Here is a 25,773-nt window from a genome sequence, read left to right on the forward strand (position 1 = left end):
AACACCCTACAGCTTACAGGAGGAGAGACAACTGTGTTTATTTGGGTGATTCTACAGCACAGGTAAAATTTGGGTACAAAATCCCCTAAAATATTTCTTCTTTTACACCTAGAATTTCTTTAATAGCAATAATAATAATAATTGTTTTTATTATTCACCAACTAAATTATTGGTGTTACTTCTCTTCCTGATAACACTAATGACAATTTAGATAGCCTAACTATTACTATTTATACAATTGGCTTCTAATTATGTCAAAATCAATGAATTATTGAATGTTATCAGTGTTTATGTCCATTTTTGACAGTTATAATTATAAAATGAGCAATACCAATGATGTATTTAAAAGCTTTGCATAAAATTGCAAAATAAATTGGCATTTCTAAATAAATGAAGTGAGACATCTGGCATGACTTTTGCATTTGTCCAGTGCTCTTCATCTTGTCGGTCTTTTCTGCCAACGGCAAATAGACTTTACAACCAAAAATTCATAAAAGTTGGACTTTTATGAAACATTTATTTGAATAAAATCAAAACTAAAAGACTTTCAAATCATCTTGTTTTGAAAATAAGAGGAGATGCTACACCACGGTAAACACACCCTGTCTCAACTATCTTACCTATATTAACTATCTTACCTATTAAACCTATAGCAGTCATCAGATTTAAAATTGCCTTATTCCTTATGCCTTATAAAAGTGTAAATTTCATTTATGTGCTCTATGTCCTATTGTGAATAAAATATTGGGACATGTGATTTAAATGTCTTTTAGTTTTCATTTTATGCCAAAAATAAATAAAAAATTCTTCGGAATTCAATAAATACGCTCATATACAGTCTGTCATTCACATCCTTCATTTATTTCATCCTTTCTTTCATTAATATTTGCTGGTTTATTTTCTCTATAACCTAGTTCAGGTTGCTGGTGTTCCTTATGTAAATACTATACAGTATATATAATCACCATGAACATGTTCATAGAAACAGTATTGTATTATTTGACACCATTTTTACCTCATTAATGCACTGCTAATTGTTCAATCTTTTTTTTTACTTTACATTTTCCTCAACAACTGCTTGTTGTTACCTTGTTGTATAATATACGAACTGGCTGCTCTAATAATACAACTTCCCTTTGGCATTGATAAAGTTATCTATCTATCTATCTATCTATCTATCTATCTAGTGACCTCTGACACAGAAACAACTTCAAATGAATTGGTGTTAACAGTAATACGAATGACATAGTTAGACATAGGTGTCTGATATTTATTACATATTATTAATTATACTCTAAGTGTTTACATAAAGATATTGATGTTATTGTGAATCAGATTATTTTAGGGAAAAATCTTTAGATGAAAAGTATATGGTCTCATTTTGATGTATGATCATAGCGAAAAGACATTTCTTTGAACTTGGCCTTTAAAGAAAAAAAATGCTACAATTGAATAAATAGGCTACTGAACATTAAAGTGGTAAATTGTGTTTCATGTTTGGAAGCATGAGCAATGATTTTGGCGTTAGCAAAACTAAGTGACAGCACTTTCCACTATTTGTTTTTCTCAGAATGCCCAGTATATATATATATATATATATATATATATATATATATATATATATAAATATATAAATGCGTTAACAGACTAATCCAACAGGTCTGGTTATATTTTGGGGAACGATACCCAAATCAGCCGAGATAGTGGCACATGGCAACATTTTTTTTTTGCTCGTTAATGTAATGTGAAATGAATAAAGGCAGTAGTCTGTGTTTCACCAAGCCGCATGTTGCTCTCTCGCATGGCCCACACTCATCATGTTCATGGGTTTTACTCTCTACACACCGGCCACTCGACCGAGCTCCAGCCTCACAGCGACTCCGCTCTCCATCCGCCATTTTCAGCAGCCTGAGAAGCAGGTAGAGCAACAACAAAAAAATAATCATAGTAAAATAAACAAACAAACAACTAAATAAATAAAATACAATAAAAAAAATGCAGTTCCGCTCATAAACAGCAGGTAAGTGTAAGGTAAGGGAGACGCGTTGTTGGCGTTGTTATTCGGGACCGTGCTTTCGAAACACTTGAGCGTGTATCTGCGATTGAGAAGCGGACACCTTGCTCTCTGCTCCCGCGACACTCAGCAATGCTAGCGCGCTCCTCCACGCTCTCAGATATTAATTTGAAAAGCGTCCTGTTTTTACCTTTTACAAAACTTTCCCCCCCTTCTTTGTAACAACAGCTGAGGCTTAGAAACGATAACTTCCAACAATCCCCCCACCACAAAAAAAAAAAAAAAACAAGTCGTGATAAAACTGTGCAACTTAACACGGAGCATATGTATAGTTCTGAATTTAACGAATCTGCTAGGAATGGAATTATTTTAACGAAAACAAAAACCAGCTTGTGCTTGAGGCACCGCCGAGTCTGGGATTTGCGAGCAGAACTCATTTTTCTAGTTTTATTTGAGGGCTTGGTTTTAGTTAGGCTGAGCATTTGTTTGTTTTGTGTCACATCCTATTTAACTGACTTAATTTATTTACAGGAACTAAAGCGTTATATGCGCTGTGTGAGGCGCTGTACTAAGACAACTCTTTGTTCAGTGGCCATCATATTCACAAAGATCTCTCTCTCTCTAACAGTCCACATTCAGTCCGCTTCACTTTATTGCATCCAATCCCCCCCTTTATTATTAAAGATGATATGAAAAATGTGTTGAACGTGTGCATATATAAAAATATAAATATATAAAACTATAAATCATTATTTATTTGAATAATTATTCAATTATTTTCCCCATACACATTACCTACATTGTGTATAGATATGAATATAGATATGCACACACCAATTATATTGCCAAAAGTATTCACTTGCCTGCCCTCACATGCATATGAACTTAAGCAACATCCAATTTTTAATCCATAGGGCTGGCTCACCTTTTGCAGCTATAACGTTGTCAACTCTTTTAGGAAGGCTTTCTACAAGGTTTAGGAGTGTGTTTAAGGGATTTTTTGACCATTCTTCCAGAAGTGCATTTGTGACGTCAGACAATGATGTTGGACGAGAAGGCCTGGCCCGCAGCCTCTGCTTAAATTCATCCCAAAGGTGTTCTATTGGGTCGAGGTCAGGATTCAAGTTCTTTCACACTAAACTCGCTCATCCATGTCTTTATGGACCTTGCTTGAGCAAACTGGTTAGAACAAACAGATTATGCCGTTTTATGATATCTTAAACATTAACAATTAGGAAATGTTATAATCTTTCGAATTTTGCACAATGAGACTGTATGCAGTGGCTGGATATTGTGTACTGTATGTACAGTATAGTTCTGGGGGGAAAAATAGAGCCCACTGAAAAATGATCTGTTTCTTATATTTTAACTTACAGGTGCATGTATTTGTAAGATAAACAGTTTTGTTTCATTTTTTGTGAACTGCTGACAATATTTCTCCTAAAAATACAACTATTGTTATTTAGAGTGTATATTTAAAGGAAATGAAATCACAACACATCAAAATGACCCAAGATCATGCAGAATTTGCATGGTAAGTTGGGTAATTTTTTTCAGAGCTGTGTCTGTGTATAATATGCACACATGACCATGCATGTTCAGTCTAGTTTAAAAGCTAGAAAACACCTTTTAATTTTTTTTGTATATATAAAAACACAAGTCATCTTGGATCATAGTATTAGGCAAATACCACCTCAGACAAACATTACCATGCCATTATTTATTTAACAAAAAATCTGCACCCCCTATTAAGTACCCCTATGATATCTACTTAATAGTAGATCCATGTTTAGCAGCAATAATTTGTAGTAATTGTTTCCTGACTGGCTTTATCAGTCTGTCACATCATTGTGGAGGAGTTGTGGCCCATTCTTCTTACATTCTTCTTTACATTCTTCAATTTATTGAGGTTTTGGGGCATTTGTATACAGGTTAAACTCCAAAAATTTAAATATTGTGCAAAAGCTCATTTATTTCAGTAATGCAACTTAAAAGATGGAACTAATATATGAGAGACTCATTACATGCAAAGCAAAATGGTTAAAGTCATGATTTGTTATAATTGAGATGATTATGGCCTACAGCTCATGAAAACCCCAAATCCACAATCTCAACGCCAAATCCACAAAAAGTGTCCCACTCTAAATAGCTAATTAAGTAAAAACACCTGCAAAGGGTTCCTGAGCCATTAAATGGTCTCTCAGTCTGGTTCAGTAGGAAGCACAATCATGGGAAAGACTGCTGACCAGACAGTTGTGCACAAAATTATCATTGATATCCTCCATAAGGAGGGAAAGCCTCAAAAGGTAATTGCAAAAGAAGTTGGATGTTCCCAAAGTGCTGTATCAAAACACATTAATAGAAAGTTATGTGGAAGAAAAAGGTGCACAAGCAGCAGGGATGACCGCAGCCTGGGGATGATTGTCAGGAAAAGACTATTCAATGTTGGGGACTTTGTTGGGGACTTTTGCAAGGAGTGGACTGAGGCTGGAGTCAGTGCATCAAGAGCCACCACACATAGACGGATCCTGGACATGGGCTTTAAATGTCGTATTCCTCTTGTCATGCTGCTCCTGAAAGACAAACAACATCAGAAGCGTCTTACCTCGTCTAAAGAAAAAAAAAAGAATTAGTCTGTTGCTCAGTGGTCCAACGTCCTCTTTTCTGATGAGAGCAACTTTTGCATCTCATTTGGAAAAAAAAGTACCTAAAATCTGAAGGAACAATGGAGAACCACACACTGCAAGATGCTTGAAGTCCATTGTAAAGTTTTCAGTCTGTGTTTATTTGGGAGCCATGTCATCTGTTGTGTTGGTCCACTGTGCTTCATTAAGTCCAGGGTCAACGCAACCGCCTACCAGGAGATTTTGGAGCACTTCATTGTGCTTGACAGTGGGTCACAAGCCGTCCAAAAAAAAAACACTCCTTATATAGAGAACTGGAGATGGACAGATGATAGGAAACATATGAGCATTTTACAGTTAAACAAAAGGGTTGCAGCAGGCACAAGCTGTTTGTATGTATACTTATCTGGATACAGGCTATAATATGTGTTACCATATAAGGAATCAGGAAGCACAATGAGTGGTTGTTTTATGCGCATAGAGGCATGGGAAAGTTCACACTGAGCATTGCACAATCCGACCTTGGGATGAATGTGCTGGGATGTCCAGTCCTGGGCAACTGTCTTGAATGCTTTCCACTTGTGAGTTATCTTTCTCACTGTAGAACGCTGAATTCGAAATTGTTTGAAAATGGTTTTATAACCAATCCCTTTCATAACTGCTTTTCTAAGACTATTGCTTATGTCTTTCCCTTTTGGTATTGTGTAAACACATCTGAATGGTCCAGACCAGCAAACTGATAAAATTTCTGCTTTGATAAAAAATTATTTGATCATAGTGGGTCTTAATTTTAGTATGTTTTTATACAGAACACATAGAAGTAAGAGGTCTCACCTTTTAACATTACTGTATTTATGTACGTATATATGAATACATGTACAAGGGTGAGTCACAAGTTGCTTCAGATGGAGTAAGATCAAGACTATAGGGAGAATGCTTTAACACCTTAAAAACAGTGTTAGTTCTTTGCATTTAATCTGAAGTTTAGGCCTTAACTCTTTAATACGCATCTCACTGATAATGTTCCAGTACTAGCCCTCGAGAATCACAGAAAACTCTAAGCATCAATTTTCTGCCTGATGGTTGACTTTTGAACGTTTCTGGGCGTGGAATGAGGATGTTTCTGTTCCATACTCTGCCGTTTACTCTTTGGCTCGTAGTGATGAATCCCTGTCTCGGCACAAGTAACGATTCTCTTTAAGCCTTTTCAGTTCATTACATGATTTTTGTCAACACTGTCAGACATTAAAAGATGTATTTAAATTGTATTTCTTTTCTTTAAAACATTAGGTTTTGTCCAATAACCAAGTGTGTTTTTTTTTTTTTTTTTTTTTGATAACCATCATAATTATTTTAAAATTCAGTGCAGTACCTTTTACTAGTATATAATTAGGATAAGAACTGGCTTTCTATAACTTATTATGAAAAATTCATCCTTGCTTTTTACTTAAAAACAATAAAGTAGTAATCCTATTAATACAATCTTTTTTAATTTTAAGAAATATACTATTTCATTAGAACAATTAACTAAAAATAAATCCATACACCAATAATTCCCACCTCTGAAGGTTTTGACATTTATATATTAAACAGAAAGTCTGCATGGACGGTGGCCGGTAATGTAAAACTCATGTACACAGGCAGAGCCATGGGTAACCTCTAGTAAGTCATATGAGAAACGATCTTTGTAAGACATCAAATGTTTACTGGTTAAAACTATTACAACACTTATGCAATATTTACCACTTTAGAAATAATTTTCACATCTTCAAAACATTTTAAATGTAAACAGGTTTTAGCATTAAACTCTTTTTGGATCCTGCGGTTATATTTTTTTAATATTTAAAGTAGGTCCCCCTTCACCTCCATGGTCCGTGTTAGATTCCTACCTTAGGTTTGTGTACATGGTCCTGCTAATCAGTTTTTTCCCCCTACAGTCCAAAGACATGCAGATTAGGCTAATTGGCGCATATTAGGCTAATTGCCTATGAGGTGTGTGTGCCATTTTAAAGCATTGAACCATGTTTTAAACAATAAATTAATATTATCAAACAAATATTAACAAATAAATTAACAAACAAACCTATTTTGCTTAAGAACATGTAAAAAGTATTTTTTTTTGTAAAATAAAACATACAGTACTATGGGTGTAATTGTTAGCACTGTCACATAAGTTCACCATAACTTACTGTATGATGATAAATTCACCGTCAGATAATTTTTTGGCAGCGTTGAAGTTTAACGGTATTGACAAAATTCCAAGTTACGCTAAATCATTTCTGAAATGTATCTGGAAGCCTGTTTGTTACAGCATAATTTCCTATACAGTATGCATACTTAATATGCTTGAAATTCATTCATTTTACAAAAAATTCCCTCAATATTATTTAATAGATACAGTGTTGAGATGTTATGGTTGTGACCACAGCAGTATCAATGTCAAACCTTGTCAAAAGGTAAATAATGATCAAACCTACTAGAACCTGAGCAGTTAATCAGGTTATAGAACAAACAGGGAGCCATGAAGGGTTCCTTGAAATTTTGCTTGAACACAAGATTTATTTAATACATTTATTTATTTTATCTTATTTCTATTTATTTATTATTTATTTTTTAGAAATGTCTGATGGTGTTGAGAGAAATTCAACAAAGTAAAAATAAGTGTTTTAACAGATTCTTTTTCTTGTATTTTAATCTTTTTTTTTTTTTTGCTATTTTAAAATGTGAACCCTTGTTCTGGGCAATGGCTTTTTTTTAGGTCTAGTAGGGACATGTTTTGTCCCAGAATGATATACACACACAGTGGTACCTCGGCATACAAACAATCTGCCCTAGGAATTTTTCCCAGAATTTTTGCAAGAAATAAAAAAAATTGCGCGTATGTCTGATTTATGTTTACGTTGCGCATGGGCATAAGTAGCTCATGTATCTGGGAGTTCTTTAAAACTTGTTTACATTAGTTAAGTGAAGCAAGTTTATGTAATTTTTGTAATTTTTATTGCATTTTGTGCAAGAAGCAGGCACGATAGCAAGAATAAAACGGACCCACTTTCAGTTTCGTTTTTAAAGAAGCCATTGCCAAGAGGAATCATGAGTCAAATTTAAGTGAGGTTTAATGTATGACATGTCTTTTCTAAATGTTTTGATTGTTTTATATACGCAAATATATGATTATAGTGTTGAAAATTGGTATTACTAGTAATATTTTTTGGGTGGCTGGAACGGATTATCTGCATTTACAATATTTCTCATGGGAAAATACTTTTTGCAATTAAAAATTTTGCCTTAAGCACTAGATTAAATTTGTATACCTGTGTATATGTGTGTGTGTAAATGTAAATGTAAATGTTTGTACCCCTTTTAATGTCTTTTGTTAGAACCACACAGTTAAAGCGTTTTGATGGATTAATAGCTTTAAATCGTCTCTACTTGAGACCTTTGTGTAGGTTTCTCATTTAACATTTAATTGCTTCTCCAATTGAGAAAACAAAGAACTCTTTCTCCACCCAAGAATTAAGTAGTTAAATAAAATTTTATTTATATAGCACTTTTAACATGGTCATTGTCATAAAGCAACTTTATTAAATCACAAAAATGATTGAAATAAATTAGAAAAATTAGGGAAATGCATGTAACTCATAATTATCAGTTTGTCCCTGAGTAGTACTCTTGTTTATGAATAAAGTATTTTGAAGAGCAGGCAGAAAAGAGAAAAATCTCAGTGATCATGTCATATATTATTATTCATTGTATATATTTCACCCTTTTACAGAATATATGTTGTAATTGAGTGCAGTCTGTGGAACCAAGCTTCTCCTTGAAGTCCTTGTTTCAGGTAAGACAAGTGCTGCTAAAAAACTTCAAAACAATATTCAGACCTTATGCATTTACTTTATTATTATGTTTGTGTCTACATTGTGTATTTTTTCTCAAAGTAGTAATGGCAGTATCTGGGGGAGCGTCTGAAAACCTAGCTGACATTCCAGCCCATGTATGGAGAGGGCTTCCAGATGGCCTGAGATTTGAACCATCGGCTGTTAATCCAAATCGTATCGGTATGGTAATGTTCACCAATCAGCCATAATTTTCAAACCACCTAGTTGTTCGGTTCCCCTTGTGCTGCTGGAGTGTCTCTGGTCCCTCTGGGCTTGTCTCTTCAGGACCTTTGGGGTTGTGCTGTGGTGTCTGGCATCAGGACGTTAATGGCAGATCCTTTAGGGGCCAACCTGGATTGCACTTGTTTGTTCAGCACATGCCATGGATGCTCAAATGAATTGGGATATGGGGAATTTGGAGGCTGGGTCAACAACTTTGAACTCTTTGCCTGCTTACTGTATGTGCAGTGAGCTATGATGTGCTGGGTGTTCTCATATCTTTCTGTCATGACCAGCATTTTTTTTTTTCAGCAGTTTGTACTGCTTTATCTTTTCTATGCGATTGGGTGCAGCGTAAGTGGGCCTTGTGTGCTTATAATCCTGGTGCCAGTTTATGGGTATATAATTGATAATCAGGTGGTTTTAATGTTCTTATTCAATTTACCGGGCAGTGGTGTTAATGTTATGGCTGATCTGTGTTGATTTGCATATACCTCAATTAAGTAGACTGTTCATCCTAGGAATTTGTCTAAGCAGTTCCCTATCACGTTCCGTCCGAACCACGTGACGCCAGCCGATTGCAGCTTTTCTTGCGATGGGGCGAGCACTTTCCCACTGCGCCACTCGAAAGCCCCCCAAAAGTAGTATTTTAAAATTTATGCAAAATTTCACAGGGAGCAAATGCAGTGTGGATGAGATATGGGTGATGTGTCTAACCTAGAGGTGATAAAAGCATGAACTAGTTTTTCTGCATCGCTAAGTGACAATATTTTCCTTATCATGGCAATATTTCTGTGGTGAAAGTATGCTATCCTGGTAATATTATCTACATGTGCCTCAAATGAAAGGCTGGAATCTATCATCACACCAAAGTCTTTCACTGTCGCACTTGATGGAACAGAAAGTCCATTTAAAGTTACAGTGTGATTAAAAGGCTTGTTTCTAGCTGCTTGTGGTCCTATGACTAGAACTTCCTTGCCTTGTTGATGCCGGGGGTTTGACCAGACAGGTTTGAGCTGACAAAAAGGCAACAGTACCTCAAATGGCATCTTCTTCCAACCAAGGTATGCCAAAGAGAATCTCTGAATGCACATGTTAAACTTTAATATTGCAGAAGACGACCACACCAGGTGTCACTTATGTCAGCTAAGAACAGGAAGCTGAGGCTACAGTTTTTATAGGCTCACCAAAATTGGACCAGAGAAGATGAAAAAAAAATTTGCCTGGTTTGATGTGTCTCAATTTTTGCTGCGATATTCGCATGATAGTATCAGGGTATGGTGTAAACAACATGAAAGCATAAATCCATCCTGCATTGTGTCAATGGTTCAGGCTGGTGATGGTGGTTTAATGGTATAGGGGTTATTTTCCTTTTTGAGAATTTGGGCCCCTCAGCACCAATTGAGCAGTGTTTTAATACCACAGTGTTCCTGGGTATTGTTGCTGTCCATGTCCATTTCTTGTCCAGCAGGATAACTAGCCATAGGTAAAATAATCTCAAACTGTTTTTTTTAACATGACAATAAGTTCCATTTACTCACATGGCCTCCACAGTCACCAGCTCTCAATCCAATAGAGCAGCTTGGACATGTGGTGCAACAGGCACATTATAAAAAGTCAACAGTATACATTACAGCTATGTTTATTGGGTGAGAGTGAAGGCATTTTCATACACAATGTCACAGGAACTCACAGGATTGGGACTAAACAAGATCTGTGTCCAGCCCCATGTCCCAGTATGGGACTGTATACTGAAGATCTTAATCCAATGTTATCTGTGAGGAGGGGTGATTTCAAAAGAGCTGGAATCCACCAAGCACAGTAGACATCTACTGAAGTTTTGAGAATTGTCCAAAGTGAATTTGCTGCCAAGTATTAAAAATGGCTGTTTAACATATAATTGTTAGTTTGTCCAAGTACTTCGGGTGCTTGAAATATGGGGGATCACATTTCATACAAAATTATGTAAATTATACACTGGTTACTTGATTTGTAAGTAAAAACACTCAGGTGAAATCTTTTTAGACTAATATTAGACTAATAGACTAATATTAGGTCTGTTCTGTCCCAATTTGAAAATAAGGTTTTAGGTCAAGGCTCAGTGCAAACGACGTGAGGGCTTCCACTCTAACCTTGGCAAAACATGCCATGGACTTTGCTTTGTGCACAGAGGAATTCTCATGGTGGATCATTTAGTTCTAGTGAAAGAACTCTTAATACTACAGCATGTAAGGACAGTTTAGACCAGCGATTGGCCCTGGAGGATCCTCTGCTCTGCACATGTTACTTCATTGTATAGAAGTGAGAGTGATGGAGTAAGGAAAACACTATAATGTGGAGCAGTCCTCCAGAAACAGGGTTGAGAACCACTGGTTTAGACAAATGTGTGCTTCAATCTTATGTGGGAAAAGTTTGTTAAAGACCTACATACAGTACAGTATGGGTGGGTTCGTTATAGTTGTGTTTAGAAGTATACACTTTACATGAGTGGCAGGTGAATGTTCAATATTGGACTTTTAGTGATTTCTTTTAGCTGAATTTTTTTTGAAGAAGAAGACTAATTGTATAAAATATACAAAATCCAAACGCTTCTCAACTTCTTGTGACAACATGAAAAGACTGTTTGACAGAACTTATTGGATTGACCAACACACACACAGTACAATGACAAAGTCAGAGCAGCTTGTTAAAGATCTTAGAAAGAAGAGCCAATTTTAAACAACTTCAGATTAAAAGATCAGTTTAAACAATAGTATGTAAGTACAAATCATAGGGAGATGTAGCCACTTTGTCATGGTCTGTCAAAAGACCCAAAATGTCACTTGGAGTTGGAACTTGGTTGGAATGGTCAGAAACAAGTCTCCCTGCTTCTAAATTGACCTTCAATCTCGATGAAAGTTCACAGCAGATCACATGAACAGGGAAAATTTTGGAACAGAGGTACAGTTGAAGTCAGAAGTTTACATCCACATACAGTTTGAAATCATTAAAATAGATTACATTTTTAAGCCCTCTATAGATTTCACGTTAACACACTTTAGGTTTGCAAGCCAAAGAACACCATCCCAACCTTAAAGCAGGGGCGGGCTGTAATATGTTGTGGAGGTGCTTTGCTACTGCACTTCAAAATATAGATGGCATCATAAGGAAGGAAGTTTGTGTGTGTTTTAAAATAACATCTCAAAATATAAGCCAGGAAATTAGTGCATGTTTGCAAATGGGTACAGTGAATAATGACCCCAAGCTTACTTTCAAAGTTGTGGCAAAGTGGCTTAATAAAAAAAATTGTGGACAGAATTTAAAAACAAAACAAAAAAAAAACGTGCAAGCAAGAACTGCAAGGCTGACTCGATTACATAAGTTCTGTCAGGGTGAATGAACTAAAATTCAACTTTTTATAAGAAGCTTGTGGAAGGCTACCTGAAACATTTGACCCAAGTTAAACAGTTAAAAGGCATTATTACCATATACTAAGTAAGTGTATGTTTGAAGGGATGGACGTGAAGCTTACTGTACCAACTGGCAGACATGGCGGGTTGTTGCATCATGCTTTGCAGGGTTTTTTGGTGCTAGTGGAATTGGTGCTTTGCACAAAGTAGATGCAATAATAAAGGAGGAGAACCGTAAAAGAACCTTAAAACCCCAAATAAATTATTTGTGCAACTTTTTTTTTTTATTAAATTTTTTAACTGTTAAAGCTGAGAGCTATACGATATTTTCCTCCAAAAAAAAAGAACAAATGTAAAAAATATAATTGTACTCCCAAGACTGGCATTTCATTCATATCTTTTAGGAGTGTATGCAAACATTTTGCAACAGTTGGTGATCCCTTTCTGAGGTTATCACCAGGTTGTATGTCAGTTTGCAGAAAATATTATATTTCAAATAATTAAAAATTAACATATCTTCTTTGTGTTGTTCCATACAGGTGTCTGGGCATCTACACTAATTCCTAAAGGCAAAAAATTCGGACCTTTTGTAGGAGAAAGAAAGAAGAGGTCTCAAGTAACCAGCAATATTTATATGTGGGAGGTAAGCTTATGTGGTCAGAGGAAAAAGGGTATATTATTTTGAGTGGCTAGGATTGATACAGTATATGGGTCAATGACGTGACGCCCCCTTTTTCTGTCCGGGTTAATTTTATTTTGCAGAAAAAACTAAAAAATAAATAAAAATTTCTCATCTACTTGTTATACCTTCTTTACCTACTAAACCACTCTAACTTCTCCAAATTTTTAAGTTTTTCATAACTTTTCTGCTATCCGAAGTGCCAAAACACCATATGGGGCGACCGTCCGGCCTTGACTTTAGTTAGGACAACTGGTTTAAAAACACTTTAAATCAACTTAAATATATCTCTTTTCCTAGTTGGCATAATTTTAAACATGTTTTACATCCATTGACAAAACTGTAAAGCATTTGCTCATATATTTCTATTATGATATACAAACGAATGTTGTCCGAATTATGTTGATTCTATCGTTTTCATCCGGGGCGACCATCAACAAACCACAATTTTGGGACCTTTAATTTTAAAAACATCTCAAGGATGGGATACTGCATCAGTCAGACACTAGTGAAGACCCCCTGGAAACAACTGTATAGTAAATCAGTCTCTCTCATATAGTAAGAAAAAGCTGTTTTTTAACGGCTGAGATGTGGTAGTCACTTTTGGTCATCATGTGGGGCAACCACCCCAAAACTTTGAATTATATTTTTTTCCACAAATCTATATTTTGATGATAAATTTGATAGTGCTTTGTCAATAGAAGAAGCTAGTTTGGTTTCTGAGGCTATCTGTTAGCCTGTTATACTTGAGTAAACTTGAAAACATCATATGGGGCGACCGAGTATCATGTGGGGCGACCACTGCTAAATGTTTTAAATGATAGATATATATGTCCTATATTTGTAGTTTTCATATTCTATACATCAATTATATACTGTACATAGAGTTAATTGTTTAAGTATAATTATTTGTATATTTTATCTTTTTTTTCTAAATTCAGCCATTTTCCATTCCTTTTATAGGGATAAACATTTATTTTAACTGGATAATGAAGGAGACTCTGATATTATAGAATAAACTTGTGAAATAATGGTTTTCATAAAATGAAAGGGCACTAAAGTTTATCTTTCTTCATCAGTTACTTACTGATATGAGTTTAACTAGTCTTAATGATACATAAAAATGTGAATTCTGAGATATACTGTATTACGGTCGCCCCAGATGACTTTTTTAAGGCTTTTTTTTTTTTAAAAGTCTTATCCGTCAATGACCCATATGCACTCTCAAGAGATATAGAAAGCATTAAAACTAATTATTTACAATCATGGTGAGTAGGAAAGCATCTCAGCATGCACAAATCATTGCAATTTTAGCTTGATTGGTTACAAAAGCAAAACACCACATTGGGCTCCACTTCTGTTAGACAAGAACAGGAATCTAAAGATGGACATTGTTAAGATGTTTACATGCATAAAGCATGTAATCAATATATATTTTTTTACATGTGCAAAGTTCTGCACCTTGACAAGTGTTTAATTTGGTAGAAATATAACAAAAGTAGTAGTATTGATCTTCAACTTTGAGGTTAAGTTAGGCTGCCCATCTTTTCTGATTAGTCTCGTGTGATTGGTTAGATGCGAAATAGCAAGCTAGCCAAAATTCCTTGGTTACTTACAGTAGACTTGTCATTGACACATCTGGTCATTCTTCTCTGATCCCTCTTATCAACAAGATATTTCAACTTGCAGACACCTGCACACATTGTTTTGTATTTTTACACATCATTCTGTGGAAACTCTAGAGACTATTCTGTGTGAAATTTTATGAAAATTACTTAAACCAGTCTTTTTAGTACCAACATGTATGCCATGATACCATGGTCACAAAGATCACATTTTTGTTCCATTCTTATGCGATTCAAATATACCATTGTTAATGTTTTTTATTGTCTTGATACTGCAAGATTGACTGATTGGGTAATTGCATGAATGTACATGTGTTTATAAGAAAGTTCAAGGTGAGTGTATGAGAGAAAAGAGAATGGAAAATGTAGGACAATGTATATGTTGCAGTTATTGGTGCTGTCAGGACAACATTTATGTGAATATGGGTTTGTGAGTTAGACTTATTTAACATTCATCAGTTTGGGATGCATTTATTAATTTTTTTTTATAGCCGAGGAGAAAGCAAGGATTATTCCCATCCTGAAGAAACCCACTTTGGATCATCAGCAGCTACTGACTGGTCTCACATCTCTCCCTTTCTTAAATCCTTGAATGCATTTTCTACAATTAGCTGTCTCTATTTATTTTTACTGAACAATCTCTAGGATTTCGAACCAGTCTGGCTTCAAAGCAACACATTCCAACGAAACTGCGCTTTAGGCCGTCTCTGTAATTTATGCTGCTAGACCAGCCAAACTGTCGTCAGTCCTCATTCTCCTGCAGCATTTGACACAGTCATCCACAATGTCCTCTTGGCATTTCACATAGTTCTTTAAATTTGTGCCACTGCATGGCAATTGTTTTTCTACCTTGAGGGTTGGTCATATTAAGTAGCACGGCGAGAGGATCCACATCCCTATGCAGACCTTCCACTTGTGTCCCGCAAGGCTCAGTATTTGGTCCTCTTCCGTTCTCCCTTTATACTTTATCTCCTGGCGAAGTCATATTCTCAAATGGGGTTTCATACCACTGGTATCCACTGGCTTTCACTAGCTGCCCGCATAAGATTTAAATCACTGCTTGCCTACAAAGCTGAAAAACAACCATCACACTCTGATTTTAAAGCAACACATCCCACACTGGACCACAATTTCTTCGATCATCTATCCCTCCTTGACTGGTTCTGTCATCTCTCAGGTTACATGGAAGACATGCATCAAGACTATTCTCTTTCTAACTCCCATGTGGTGTCTGAACCTCTGAGTCACAGGCACTATGTAATGTCCAAAGTAGGGCTGCTTGATTATGGCAAAAATCATAATTATATTTATTTAGGTCAGTAGTGTGATCATGACTGTTTAACATAATTGCTCAATGACTTCATATATTTATTTAACTTAAACAACAATTCTCTCCACAACAGAGTTTTTTGTCCAACTAAAAACTTTTGAAGTCCAAGTTCATCTTAGTCCACCTCTATAACACATTCATTCAGCGATATTTCAAAGCACTTATGTAAGTCACTTTGTAAAAGTGCATCTGCTAAATGCTATAATTAAGCAGTATCACATGAGAGGGAGTGTTGTTTTGCTGGAAATGGGGGGGTGGGGTGTGGAAGATTAACCCAAATGCTTAAGAAACAGATTGGTCTTTAGTCGTTGCTTAAAGATTGCCAGTGACTTAGTGTGTGTGTGGACACCAAGAGGAAGTTCATTCCACCATCTAGCTGCCAACCCATGGCAGAGCACACGCACACTCGCATGCTCATTCACACGGGCAATTTGGTAATGCCAATTAAGCTTATCTGCATTTCTTTGAATTGTGGGAAAAAAACGGAGCACCTGGAAAAAAAACCAGCAAACACATGGAAACTCCATGCATGCAGACCCGAGGTTGGGATCAAACCCTCGACCCTGGAGGTCGGGGTAAGAATACTAACCATTAAGCCACCATGGTATTCAATCATAGGTAAATTTTCCTATCTTGTGACTCGTGTTCCAATGAGGTCCAGAACCACTTCTGACCTAAACAGGAGAAAGTAGTTGCCGATATGAAGGATGACCACGATTTTGTTTTCACTTTAGGTCTATTTTCCGACTAGGGGGTGGATGTGTGTGGATGCCACAGACCCAGTGAAAGGAAACTGGTTGCGATATGTGAACTGGGCCTGCTCATCTGACAAGCAGAACCTGTTTCCTCTGGAAATCAACAGAGCTATTTATTACAAAGTGCTCAGGGTAGGAAACTTTTAATTAGCTTGTTTTATAATGCTGTAATTAATACTTATTACATTATTTGAAAAACAAAAACGGCCATAGACACATGTTGGTTATACCTGTAAATGTAAAGGGAATTAAAGAAAAAAAAACAAAGTTACTGGTCTTTCCTTTCGCAGCTAAAGACAAGCTCTTTAAGTAGTCGCTTGACAGTGCGTCAAGGCCCGTGTGGTATTTCTCTGCACTAACTAACAAGCTCGTCTCTTATTGGCTCTTCTCTGTGACGTCGCTCCCTATAGCCAATCGCGCAGGACGAAGAACTGCTTGTGTGGTACAATGGAGAAGATAACCCAGAGATAGCAGCTGCATTAGAGGAAGAAAGGAGCAGCAACTTTCACAAGCGAAATTCACCAAGAGCAAAGAGAGGTACAAGATGTCTTTTCATGCGTAACAGCAACAACAAAAAAAGCCACACCGCGGTCTCGACTTAGTGCCGCGAGAAACCAGAACAAACTCGGTGTATTCTGATCAAGTTCGAGCTGAAGTCGCAAACGTCAGCTAACTCGATAGCATTGGTGAGCTAATCTTATAGCTACATCCTATGATCTTTACCTAGAGAAATCTCAAACGCGTATGAATTATACGGATTATTTCAGGTGTATTTAAAGAACCGCACGTTTAAGTGTGAGTAAGAGACGAGCGGGTAGATGGTTGGAGTCACCTCGACAGGTTTGTTACAGAAAGCCTCGGGTTTGTACTTGTCACAGCACCGAGTGACCTTCCTTCAGGTGTGGATAAGATGTGTTTAACGAAATAATCACGCAAAACCGACAGGATGCAGCGATTATAAGGACAAATGAACCGACTTTACCGCATTCGCTGTGTATAATTATATAAAGAATTAAAGATATCAGCTTGTTTTGGAGTAATGACGCTAAATAACTTCAGGACCTCCTTAAAAACCAGTCAGGTTTTAGGCAACAGGTCAGATTCTGTAGCATGTCCCTGAAAACAGATTGTTGGATTTACTCAAGTTTTCATTTCAAACTTCTGAAACAAGCTAGGATACCTTATAGACAAAGTTATTTGGCAAAACCTGTTAATTATTGAATTTAGGCGTTTCAAGCAGGACCCTTATTCCCAAGGGACGGGCAATCTTAATGCTTTAGCATACCAGGACATCTTGGACAATGATATGCCTCCTCCAACTTTGTGGCAACAGTTTGTGGAAGGCCATTCTGTATTCCAACATGACCGTGCCCCAGTCGCTACATACATAAAGGCACGGTTTGATGAATTTAGTTGAAGAACAGGACTAGATCGAGCCGATCCCTGTGACCTTAACGCGATCGAGCACCTTTGGGATGAACTCGATTTTAATATTACGAGTGAGGCCTTCTTGTCCAACATCAGTGCCTGACCCTTATAAATCCTCTACAGAATCAATAGGCATGAAGGCAATAGACAGGCTTCCAAGAAGAGTGGATGCGGTTATAGCTGCATATTGAATTATATGTTTTTGGACACAATGTTCTTGCAGGTTTGGCCAAATACATTTGTCCATATAGTGTATGTTACACTATACCGAACCTACCTGTGCAGTTACATGACACAATGATTATGGAAACAAATCTAATGCTACAGCTTAAATACACACATCTAAAAAGTTAAGTTTACTGTTTATAAAGCTGTGATTAATCCATAATTAAAGTAAAAGTCTTCCATGATGGCTTTAGCTGTTTAGTGGAGCCCTTAAGACTTAAAAAATATATGTAGGATTCAGGATTGTGCAGTACAGAGTGACATTCACTTTTTTTTTTTTCAGCACAACCTAGGCAGTTTTTTTCAGCACAACCTATGTTTTTATAGTCAACAAAATAAAAATACTGTAATATGCTCATTATGAGAGTTCTACATATTTGCAACGTCATTCTCATATTTCTGTAGTGGTAAAATTTGCACATTATGAAAGTATTGATAACTTTTGTTCTACCTGGCATCTTTGTAAACCCAAACGAAAAAGAGTCCCCACTCTGGCAAGACTTATATAAAATTAATTAATTTATTTTTAATCGTCATTGACCTATGCTGTGTTGCCAGCACGGATCTGTTCCGCTTGGGTTTTACAGGGCTAATTAAACATTGCATGGGAAATACTATCTGAATAGATGCGATTGATCCATAAATAAAGTTGTCATAAAACGTTTAGATTAACCGCTAGTTTCTAATGTCCCTGCAACAGATTTGTCTAAAAAGAAGTATGAAGTAAGGTTTTTATTTAGTTATATTCTATGTTTAAAGTCTGCATTTAACAGCTTTTTAAGCAGAAGATATGTGTTCAATATAAGGGAAAGGAGAATGTTAGGCCCAAGATTTGTGGAGAAAAATCAGATTATCAGTTTCTATGCACACTATAGTTTCACACATTTTGAGGATTGTGTGTTAAAAATGAGTGAATGTAGCATTTTTTTTTATGCCCAATGTTTTCTTTTTGCTCAGTTCTGACATAATGCTATATTTTTAATGTTTCATGTCCCTTTTTTTATACAGACTGCATTAGTAGCTTTAAGAAATTGACTTAATAATCATTTTAACGCCCCCAGATACTGTGGTAGGAAATCAGTTCTCTTTAGACAATATTTTTTATTATTTTTGCAGCTCACATTTCATGTGTTCAATTTTTACAATGCAGGAAAATGGCATTTGTAAAAGTTTTTTTAATTGTTTATTAGGTGTGTGAATTTTTATCCTCCATAAGGTACAGACAAGCACCCTTTTTCCCATAAACATAACAGTACAGTGGACTGTAATAAATTTGAGTTTCCAATGTAGGCAAAACCTTGGACAGACGTGTTGAACATTCCTTGCACAGAATAGAGTCACAGCACAGCACCTATTTCAATTTGAGTTAATACGTCTGTTTGAATCACACTTTGAATAGGATTTTACTTTTTAACTGTCATTGTAACACCACTGTTGTCCTTGAGCTGTTTTAAATAAGGATTTTTTTTTTTTTAAGCAGTTTGGACCTTTTCTTACACTGTTTTCTTTCGACTGTTGTCCTACAGGTTTTTGTTGCAGCTGCTAGTTGTTGCATAATACACCGAGATGACTGTATTAATCCTCCATGTTTATTTGTTAAAATGTGGAGCAGGCTTTATAATTTTTTGAATCTGTATGGGCACTTCATACTTCGGGACATTTTGTAATAATAATAATAATCTAAATACTGGCCATAAACATTATGTCCCCGTCATCCGGATTATGTATAAATGTTTAGCTGGCTACAGCATAGTCTTTTTTTTTTCTTCTTTTTTTTTTTTTTTTTAATTATCGTTTATTAAAAGATTTAGTGGCTTTCTCTCTACAGCAAGGAAGAAGCTTGTGGAAACAGCCAGACGGGCTGGTTTGGGAAGATTATCTAGGCAGAAGCCATTGAACACAACACCTATTGTCACAGAGATGCGCGATTCAGATAAAGGTTGGTTAATTTTGTTAAATAAATAAATTCTTTGCATTAATTCTTGCTGTAATTGTATGTAAATTATAATTATCATTTTAATATTTCAAAAGTCCCAGTGAAAATGGCACCATAGTTGATGTTTACAAAGTGTCGGAGTTGCTTTCTAAAATAATGATTGTAATTATTTTTGTCAGGAATAACTACAGAGCAAGAGAGACCCTCTGTGTCTTCAGATCCATCTCATGAGACTGGAGCTTCACGTATATCCGCCACAGAGACCAGGGACGTTTCTCTGTCTTGTGTTTCTACAGCAGTGTTGGAGGTAAAGGAGAGCGAGAAGTCAGATGAAGGAGAGCTGCAGCCAGATGGAAGCCTTGAGCATTCTGCAGCGTCACAGTCAGGAAACAGGAGTGAGCAGCCTGACCCAAAACCAATTATTGTCCACTCTGTCAAGGAGGGTTCTGAGAGTCCATTGCATGAAGTGGCATCAGTGTGTTCTTTAGTTTCTCCAGAGCGGGATGCAGAGGGGGACCCAGAATTTGAGGATGATGCAAAAGATGGCAACTACCATTGTCAGTACTGTGAATGTCAGTTTTCCACCAAACACAGCCTGGAGCATCACATTAGCACTCACAATATCAGAAACCACCAGACCCTCACCTTTAAATGCAGATACTGTGCCAAGCCATTTGGTTCTCAGGTAGGCAAGCGCCGGCATGAAAAACGACACGAAAATGGGAGTAAAGGCCTGAAAAGGCCAGGGTCCCTTGCTGGGACAGCGTTTCTTCGTGATTTGTCTGGGGGTACTGAATCTCCCATTTCTGGTGGTGTGACATCTTCAAGTCCCACCATTACAAGTTCTCAAAACAATACGCCTCATCTAAGCTCAGAAGCTTTGACTAAAGATGCTGGAGTTGAGCCGGATCCATCTCATGTTTTGGAAGAGAATGGTGAATCAAAAGAACTGCACCCTTGTAAATATTGCAACAAGGCTTTTGGCACTCACACCAACATGCGCAGGCATCAGCGCAGAATTCATGAACGTCATCTCATGCCAAAAGGAGTGCGGAGGAAAGGAATACTCCTACAGGCTGTTACATCCCAGCAGCTACAACAAGGTCAGAGCTCAGTGCTCCAGGAGCCATCGCCACATAATAGCCCTCCACTTATCTATGTGCCTAGTGTAGATACTGATGATGAGGTTGAGCGGGAGGACAGCATGGTCGATGTTTCCAAAAACATCTCAGAGAATCTCAGCCTTTACATAGATGGAAAGATCCTATCCACAAGCACAGTCAGCAGCTGCGAAGTCATAGAAGTTGATTCTAGTAGTCCGGCATTGTTTGGTCTTGATGCAGTTATCTTGAGTACAACCCAAATAAGTCAGGCTCTCCAACTTGAAACACAGCAATGCCATCCAAAAGGACCTTCAGTTATTGATCAGTCTGTTGCTAAGAGAAGAACGTCCACACCACCACTTCTTCCCACTGTGAAAACAGAACCTGATAACATGTCATCTGCTGAATCTTCATCTTCAACTTCCTCACAATCTTCTTCTATGGGAGGTAACACCTTCCCACAGCAAACAGAGACATTGGCCTTTCAAAAGGAGAAAACAGTTTATCTTTCTCCCAAATTAAAACAGCTTTTGCAGACCCAGGACAGTCAGAAACCAACCCTTGCTCTAATTACAGACAGCTGTAAATTGACTACTCCGCTTTCCGTATCCTCTTTGCCTGCCGCTCAAGGAAGATTTAAAAGAAGGACTGCTTCTCCTCCTACACATGTACAAAGCAGCTCATCCCCAAGCGTGGAGAGCCCAGTCAATGAAACACAGGATTCTTTTGCGGTGTCAAAGGTTGAAAGCGACTGCATTACCTATTCCTGGAATGTATCCAGCAAAGAGCAGAGGGACTGCAAGAGTCCTTCTGGAAAGGTCTGCCCAGTCTTGGTAAGCGGAGGCAGTTCTTGCAATCAGCAGCCTCTTGACCTTTCTGGTGCTATTGGTAAAAATGGTGGCAGCATAAGCAAAGGACCTATTGAGTCTGTATTGGATTTAAGCACACACCATAAGAGTGTGACTGACCACAAAACAAAAACAAACATACTGTTACACTCACATGTCAAGCGAAAGAAGCCAAATACCAGCATGTTGGAAAAAGTATTAATGAATGAGTACTCCAGCTTGAGTTCAGCTGGAGGGGAGGGCTCTCCTCGTCTTGGTAGCCCAGACACTCATTTGTCCTCAGGCAGCACCACAGGTGTTTCTCCATCTAGTGTGTGTTCGAACTCGGAACACCCTCCGCGTGAATCTGTCTCTCCACCTTCTCTGACTCCTGTGACTATAATTCCTTCTTCCCCATCATCCTCAAGCCAGGCATCCTCTACACCCCCACCTCCTGTTCTGCCCACAGTTCCTTCACCGCCACCTCTTTCTCAGTTTTCAGATACTGCTTTTCCTAAACTGTCTCCCAAACCTTTTTATCCTACGGTAGATGAAATGTCAGAGTTTCCCAATGTAAAAGAAGCATGCCTTGAATTGAAAAATTCAGACGATAAAGACATCTACCATACTGCTGAACAGTTAATTACTACAACTGATGCACTGTCTCAAAGTTCCGAGGACAGAAAAAATAATTGTAATGTTGAATCTTTTTCCAAATCTGAAACACTACTTAAGTGCTCAACCTCAGATCCTGAGTTACATTTGCTAAAAAGTACAAAAGATTATATTTCTTTGCATGAAAGAAACACTGACTCTGAAGCCATTCAAAATAGTTCCTTTGATAGAACGTCACCTCAAGGCCTCCAATCCTCCCACTCTCCTGTGCACTTTGCACAAACTATGGACTCACCTTCATCCTATCAAAACATTTTCTCAACAGATTCTAATATGCAGTCATTAGTTGACGATGGATTAGTTAAGCATTTAGTTGAAGATGCAGATGGAAGCACCATCAATGATGATGATGATGATGATGATGATGGTGATGACTCCTCATTTAGAGTGCCAGAAAAGACTTTGGATGGTGGGGACGCCTTAGAATTGGACATGTTTACTAAAAGTTTTGTATGCAATGTCTGTGAGGAACCTTTTCACTCTATTAAACAACTTAGCAACCATATCGTAAGCCATGCTGTAGAATGGCCTTTTAAGTGTGAGTTTTGCGTGCAGTTATTTCAAAATGCTGCATCTCTTTTGGAACATCGCTCTTCGCTCCATGGAGTTGGGAGAATTTACTGTTGCTCAATCTGTGCCAAAGAGTTTGCTTTCCTCTGCAACCTCCAGCAACACCAGAGTGACCTGCATCCTGGTCAGAGCCTTGCTCACACCATGGTTGAAAATGGCAAGCTCAGGCCTCAGAATTACACTGATCCTACTCAGGTGACTATGGAGAGAAATTCTTCATCCTCAACCCCTGACACAATTGTAGATGTGTCCTCTCAGGACTCATGTAAATTGTTGAACTGTAGTAGTGATAATGAGGAGGCTGATGGAGAAGAGCAAGAAGACCCCACAGAAGAGCTGTACACTACAATAAAGATTATGGCCTCTGAAGCCGGAAAGCCCAAATGCCCAGATGTACGCCTAGGCATCAATCAACACTACCCCAGCTTTAAGCCTCCCCCGTTTCCTTACCACAACCGAGCAACTGCTGGCTCTGTAGCCTCTGCAACTAACTTCACTACCCACAACATACCCCAGACATTCAGCACAGCAATCAGGTGTACAAAATGTGGCAATAGCTTCGACAACATGCCTGAGCTCCACAAACACATTCTAGCTTGTGCTAATGCAAGCGATAAGAGACGATACACACCAAAAAAGAACCCTGTTCCCCTCAGGCAGACAGTGACTCAGCCTCAGAATGGCATTGTCTTACCCATAACAGCTGCTGTTGGGGGACAGAATGCCTTCCGTAGGATGGGTCAGCCCAAAAGGCTCAATTTCGTGCAGGAGGTACCTGCCAAGATTAAGATTTCTGCCTTAAATAAGAAGAAAAATCAGCTTGTCCAGAAGGCTATATCTCAGAAGAAAAAAGCTGCTAATTCTGTAAAGAAAGCTTCCATTCTGGGAGAAGAGCAAGAGATACAAGCGTGCCCATATTGCAATCGAGAATTTACATATGCTGCCAGCCTTGCAAAGCACACTGCTTGGAGTTGTCCTCAGAAACCAGCTGCTAAAAAAAAGAAAGGTGCCCTAATGTCTCAAGATAAAAACATGAAACTCCGAAGTCGAGTAGCAGACTCAGAAATCAAACAAGAAGGCAACCCTGGCCTGGCTGTAAAGCCATTGGGGAAAATAAGGACCCGGAGTTCAGAACTGTCAGAAGTTGATGTTCCAGTTAAAAATGGTAAATCAGGGAACCCTCAGAAAGCTGGTAAAAGACTAGCCTTAGAAAAGGACCACTCGGGCCCCAAAAGCAAGAAAGGCAGAAAGAGCAAGCTTCAAACTTCAGTCCTATCTTCATCACAGCCACCTGCAAAAATGCAACACAGTTGGAAAGATATAGGTGTCAAAAAAGAGGGCGAGAGAAACCCACAACTGCATCTTAAAAAAGAAAAGCATTTCACAAAGAGAAGACGGGAAAGAGTTGGTGGCCCAGTGACCCGCAGTCTGCAGATGTCAAATACTTCACCACCTGGAGAAGTGAAGACTGAAGATCCACCAACTAATTAATCTGTACATGGAGAACATAAGGTGCCCAAAAAAGAAATTTGACACATTTTTTTTTTGTATTAGATTTACATTTAGGCATTTGGCAGATGGCAAATCTAACCAAACAGTGTTTAATAGTGTTCTGTAATCATGAAAATGTTTTTTTCTTTTTAACCTTTTTGTGTTGTTATCCAAAAAAAAACTTTTTATTAGACATTTACAGAAACTTATTTTATTATAAAAACAAAATTCTAAATTATTTATTCACCTTTTTGTTTTTCCTTTTTTTCACTTTCCAGAAATCCTATTTAAGTTGGCAAAGTGGATTTTGTAAAGACCCCTGAGGAAAGACTGCCTTTAAGATGTGCTGGTGAACACAATGTGAACAAGTTGGAGTGCTAGACTGATCAGATATGATATTAGGAGCCTTACCCACCTTTGTATGCTTCTGTTTTGCTGATGGAAGCATGCCGTTTATGCACTTTGGTAAATAAGCATTTGTGGATTTCACACAACCTAATGACTCTAAATTTTATATATATATATATATATATATATATATATATGTGTGTGTGTATAAACATACAGTACATACACGCACGCATGCATACATGGATACACACACACACACCAATCGGCTACAAATCTCTGAAAAAAGTCAATGTTGTCCATGATAGAAAGGAACCGGAACATTTGCTGAACCACAGTCTGTTGTGTACGGGGCTCAGCAGGCAAAGAGCCCAATGTGGCTGACATGACTTCCAAATTCCCAAGATCTCAATTTGATCAAGCGCCTAGGGGATGTGCCGGACAAACCAGTCTGCTACACGGAGGCTCCACCCCGCAAACAGAAGCAGCTGCCAACATCCTGGTGCCAGACACCACAGTGTACCCCCAGACGCCCTGGAGTGCCATGTTCCAAGGGGCATGCACCAGGTGGCACCCAAACCTAGGTGGTGGTAAAGATAATATGGCTGATCGGTTTTTGTGTGTGTTTGTAAAATCTCGAAAGTAATATTACTTTATAAA

At 37.7% G+C, this 25,773-nt stretch overlaps 1 protein-coding gene across 2 annotated transcripts; it reads left to right on the plus strand.

Annotated features, from left to right (window-relative positions):
• The first annotated feature begins 8,578 nt into the window (after positions 1-8,578).
• On the plus strand, positions 8,579-25,294 carry prdm2b (PR domain containing 2, with ZNF domain b). 2 transcript variants are annotated; one of them, XM_053484195.1, is made up of 7 exons: positions 8,579-8,693; positions 12,661-12,764; positions 16,490-16,642; positions 16,921-17,047; positions 19,992-20,102; positions 20,279-24,786; positions 25,044-25,294. In XM_053484195.1, exons 1-6 carry the CDS (start codon positions 8,579-8,581, stop codon positions 24,763-24,765), a joined length of 5,097 nt encoding a protein of 1,698 aa, XP_053340170.1. In that variant the 3' UTR covers positions 24,766-24,786; positions 25,044-25,294. The 2 variants fall into 2 exon arrangements, with proteins under 2 accessions (XP_053340170.1, XP_053340171.1); XM_053484196.1 differs by lacking the exons at positions 8,579-8,693; positions 12,661-12,764; positions 16,490-16,642; positions 16,921-17,047 and adding an exon at positions 17,057-17,196.
• The last annotated feature ends 479 nt before the right edge of the window (positions 25,295-25,773 follow it).

This window comes from Clarias gariepinus, chromosome 23 (assembly GCF_024256425.1).
Source record: "Clarias gariepinus isolate MV-2021 ecotype Netherlands chromosome 23, CGAR_prim_01v2, whole genome shotgun sequence".
Lineage (NCBI taxonomy): Eukaryota > Metazoa > Chordata > Actinopteri > Siluriformes > Clariidae > Clarias > Clarias gariepinus.

Excerpts from the sequence above, each read along its gene's own strand:
- prdm2b (XM_053484195.1), top strand. The coding sequence starts at position 8,579 with ATGGCAGTATCTGGGGGAGCGTCTGAAAACCTAGCTGACATTCCAGCC. Across the intron at positions 8,694-12,660 it reads TGTTAATCCAAATCGTATCG|GTGTCTGGGCATCTACACTA; the intron begins GTATGGTAATGT and ends TGTTCCATACAG. Across the intron at positions 20,103-20,278 it reads GATGCGCGATTCAGATAAAG|GAATAACTACAGAGCAAGAG; the intron begins GTTGGTTAATTT and ends TATTTTTGTCAG.